Source organism: Merops nubicus, unplaced genomic scaffold, assembly GCF_000691845.1.
Source record: "Merops nubicus isolate BGI_N331 unplaced genomic scaffold, ASM69184v1 scaffold37747, whole genome shotgun sequence".
Lineage (NCBI taxonomy): Eukaryota > Metazoa > Chordata > Aves > Coraciiformes > Meropidae > Merops > Merops nubicus.
The window spans coordinates 1-3,751 of record NW_008620274.1 but is presented as its reverse complement, the minus strand read 5'-3'; the positions used below and the strand labels follow the sequence as shown (position 1 = coordinate 3,751).

General features: G+C 43.9%; 1 protein-coding gene across 1 annotated transcript; it reads right to left on the bottom strand.

Moving 5' to 3' along the window:
• Positions 1 to 323: 323 nt before the first annotated feature.
• Positions 324 to 3,747, bottom strand: IFI6 (interferon, alpha-inducible protein 6; the record flags this gene model as incomplete). The annotated part of the gene is made up of 3 exons (XM_008944065.1): positions 324 to 352; positions 870 to 1,016; positions 3,666 to 3,747. Coding segments are annotated over 3 exons (258 nt in total), but the record flags the coding sequence as incomplete, so codon positions are not given.
• Positions 3,748 to 3,751: the final 4 nt, after the last annotated feature.

The following is a 3,751-nucleotide window of genomic DNA, read 5'->3' as shown; positions in this document are numbered from 1 at the left end:
CTACTGTTAAACCTAGGATTTTTGTAAGACACCCTTGCAGTCCAAAGTACCTTAGCTTCCATTTATCAGCTTGTGTTTGTGTGTGCTTGTGATTCAGAGGATGTTTAATCAGGGAAAAAACTGCCCCTTACCTCTATCCCTACTAATTTAATGAAAGAATCTGTAATTTTAATAGAAGATTTATTTGTACATGTTGAAAAAGGCTTTGCCTTTCATGGAAGTGACAGAGCACAGAAGGGGAGAAGTCGTGCAATGATTCTCTAGGTAAAGGATGAACTGCTTGCAGAGCTTTCTTCTGCTTTTCTTCAGAGCTTTGCTTCTATTCAGCGTCTTCCTCCTTTTCCACCCATTGCTAAGTACAAATATAAAGAGACACGTGAGAACAACTTGAAGTTGCAGTACAGGAAAATGTACAGAATATCTGAGCATTGATTACAAACTTTGCCAGGTCAGAGACTAAAGGTCTGTGTTACACTTTGAAAGACACTTTTGAAAGAAAGAACTTCAATCCTATCTCAAATTCTCTTCCAAACCCCACAGGATCCCACTACCATAATTAGCATCCTTACAAGATGCATTCAGGTACAGACTAGGCTTCCTCACACCTTGGTTTGATTTATCAAGGTGTGGGTTGCATTGACTTGTCACCCATATCTTTGTGTATTTGTGGCATCGTTATTTCCACTAATTCCCTGCCTTCAGTTTCCTGCCAGGTATAAAGCAACGGGAGAATTGTTGCTTCAAGTAGAATGCAGCCGCTTCTCTTCTTTACATCCCTTCATCTGGAAAATACACGCTTGAGCTGAAATGCTGCTGACTTCCCAGAAGTTATCTGTTAGTTCATCTTTACCAGGAGGACTCCCACTTACAGATGGACTGGACAGTGGAAGTTGTACCACCCCTGGGAGTTCCACCTCCGTGGCTTCTGGCCTCATGGGACATCATGTGGGCAGCCTGGGATCCACCGGCGATCCCGCCGCTGGTAAAACCTGTTGAATGGGTTGTGCTTCTGGCACCTAGAACAGTTCAGAAAGAGATGTCACTGACTGGAAGGAACATCATGGGGTAACTAGAAACTACCATGTTTTTAAAAAATTCAAGGCTAGCAAATGTATGAAAAGACAGGGAGACTGCTGATTACTTGACTTTTTCCATCAGTATACTGTTTTTTAGCTGCCATCTTAGGGAAAGGACATTTGCAGTGTTTTGTGGATGTTCCCAGAACACAAAGAAAAATTACAACTCTTGCACAGACTCTTTTTAACAAATTTGGAACTCCAAATCAGTTTCAGGGCAGTTTATTTCTGCTGCAATCACAGTTTTTCTGAGGAGCTGCCTGAGAACTGTGGAACAAACTCCTGCAGGAACTAAGGATTCTTGCAGACCTCATCACTTACTCTTCCAGGTGACAGATATGTTCCTTTCACTTCACTTTCCATAATAGCATAAATCTGTACATAATAGACTCTTGTAAAATTCAAATACAGCAAGCTGTGGTAGCCAGTAGCAAATTTACATGTATATCTCTATCTCAGTATAAATAAGCCCCAAGCAAAGTATTCCACTGCAAACTCTTCTTCTCCTGGGAGGAGAGTAAAACATTAGCAACAGCAAATGTGAGTGATAATGCTTAAAGCATTCCTGGAGGATGCTCAAATATTTTGGAGATGAGCTTGTTATAACAACTTCTGTAAAGTGATGCTGAACAATTCTCATGCCCTGCTGCAGAAGCAGCCGCTCCTTGGAGCGTGTTTGCTCTGAGGGGAGGAAGGGTTACAGTCGCAATGAAAAGGTTAAGAAGATGTGTTTGAAGAGTGAGAGATTTCAGCGAGCACCTGCGGAAATGAAATCAGGCCCTTTTAGCTCTCAATCAGGCAAAGAATGTGTGGCAAGCTCTCCTGCTGCAGGGAGCCAAAGCTCACACCTGTCTTGGCAATGATACAGAGCTAGCATTTTTCACATGGATAAAAGCTCTTTTGGAATATCTCCTGTAGGCACGGCTAAGGTTTCCTTGAGTCGTGCAGATTTCTCTTCACCAAAATAGTGGTTTTCATAAAAGTCCATAGCTGATACAGACACTGCAAGAATAAAACTAGGTGTTGCTGAATGTTTACTTTGCTTCTCTCTCCTCTAAAGACAGTCAGCACATAGAGGAATACAAGTCTTCAGTCTTATAGTTTAGAAACTGCAACTTGATGCTCCTGTATGATTAGATGGGGTAACTGGCACCTCCTGTGTACCAGGATTTCTGCTGCCAATGCAGCATGGTACCCAGGATCAGCTCTTCCTACTCTTCACTCTCTTGGTTCCCCTCTTCTCCCGACTCTCTCTCATATTCTGTCCCTCTGCTGCTACCACCCCTTAAGCTCTTTGCTACTGAATATTCACCAAATACTGTATTCAGTAACCTAAACTCACTGATCAAATAATACCAAGTAAAAATTAAAAAAAAAAATGCCTCACAGGAATCACAAGCGGTATCTCTCTAAATGACCCTTGTGTCACTTATTCCTTCACTGACTAGAGAGCCTCATGCTATGAATAATATTGGCAGCAATATAAATCATATCTTAAAAAATTAACTTACTCCCTCTCGATCAAGCTTATAGCATTTTTTGTTATTAAAACTTCCCCCAAATCTGGACCCAAACTGCCCATTTTATGGCTATGAGAGTCAGGTTCAGCTCCATCCTTCAGGAGACTTCTAGCTGCTCCCTACAAAAGGAGTAGACCAGCAGTTGACCACTGTGGCAGAGACCCCCTCCCTATAACCAGCCTGCTGGTTAGCACACTCCTGACAAGTGGGAGACGTGGGTCCAAGACCCCTAAGGCAAAAAGGCTTTTTGAAGACTTCATCTGAGGTCTGCCAGCTAACTACTGTACTGCTGGGCAAAGCAGGATTACATGGGGCATTCTCCTCTGTGGAGTTATGCCTGCTCAGAGGATGCCTGCTGATTTAGGTCCCACAGGGAGGACTGGCAAGGCAAATCCCTTGTGCGCGAATCCCGTGGGTTAAACGACTGTCGAGCTGCTTAGAGTCATCAGGTCAGGGATTGCTCTGTGCATGCAGCAGAAGAGCGAGCACCTGCAGGGCTAGTTCCCCTGCAAGCCAGCTATGCCTGGTTTTAGTACTTAGGTATGTGCTGTTTGGGGTGTGTGTGTATCCATCCCTTTGTGAATTCAGCTCTTGGGCTGTAGCTCTTTCCCCTCTGCTAGAGTGTTTGCATAAGGTTTTATGGGCTCTCCCTGTATGGATGTGTGTGAGTGAAGAGCAAGGGAAATCTGATCATCTGTATGAAATGCAGGTAACACAGATCATGTTCTTGCATAAGTGTATTGTTGCTTAGTGCTACCATAACTTCCCGTATTATTGATGACTCCTAGCAGAGTGGAGAGAGCACAAGCTGCAAATAAACACTGTCCTGAATCTCACGAATACCACACGTGTATGTGTACATTCATGCACATGTACATACACAGAAAACACCCGTAACAGCATCCCAAGCCTAACATGCAGTTAAATATAGGAATCATTTTTGTGCAGTGCAAGGCAGGAACGTAGGAGAAAAAAAAAAAAAAAATTACTTGGCAAGCTCATTTTTCAAGGGAAAAAAAATTGTTTGACCCTATGCACACAACCACACACACACACACACGAGTCCTACCCAGTTCCTGGAGCGTGGCAGTGGGGCCCCCGGAGTGCACGCCTCCCCCCGAGGCTCTCGCCTCCTGGGCCATCAGCGAGGAGGCG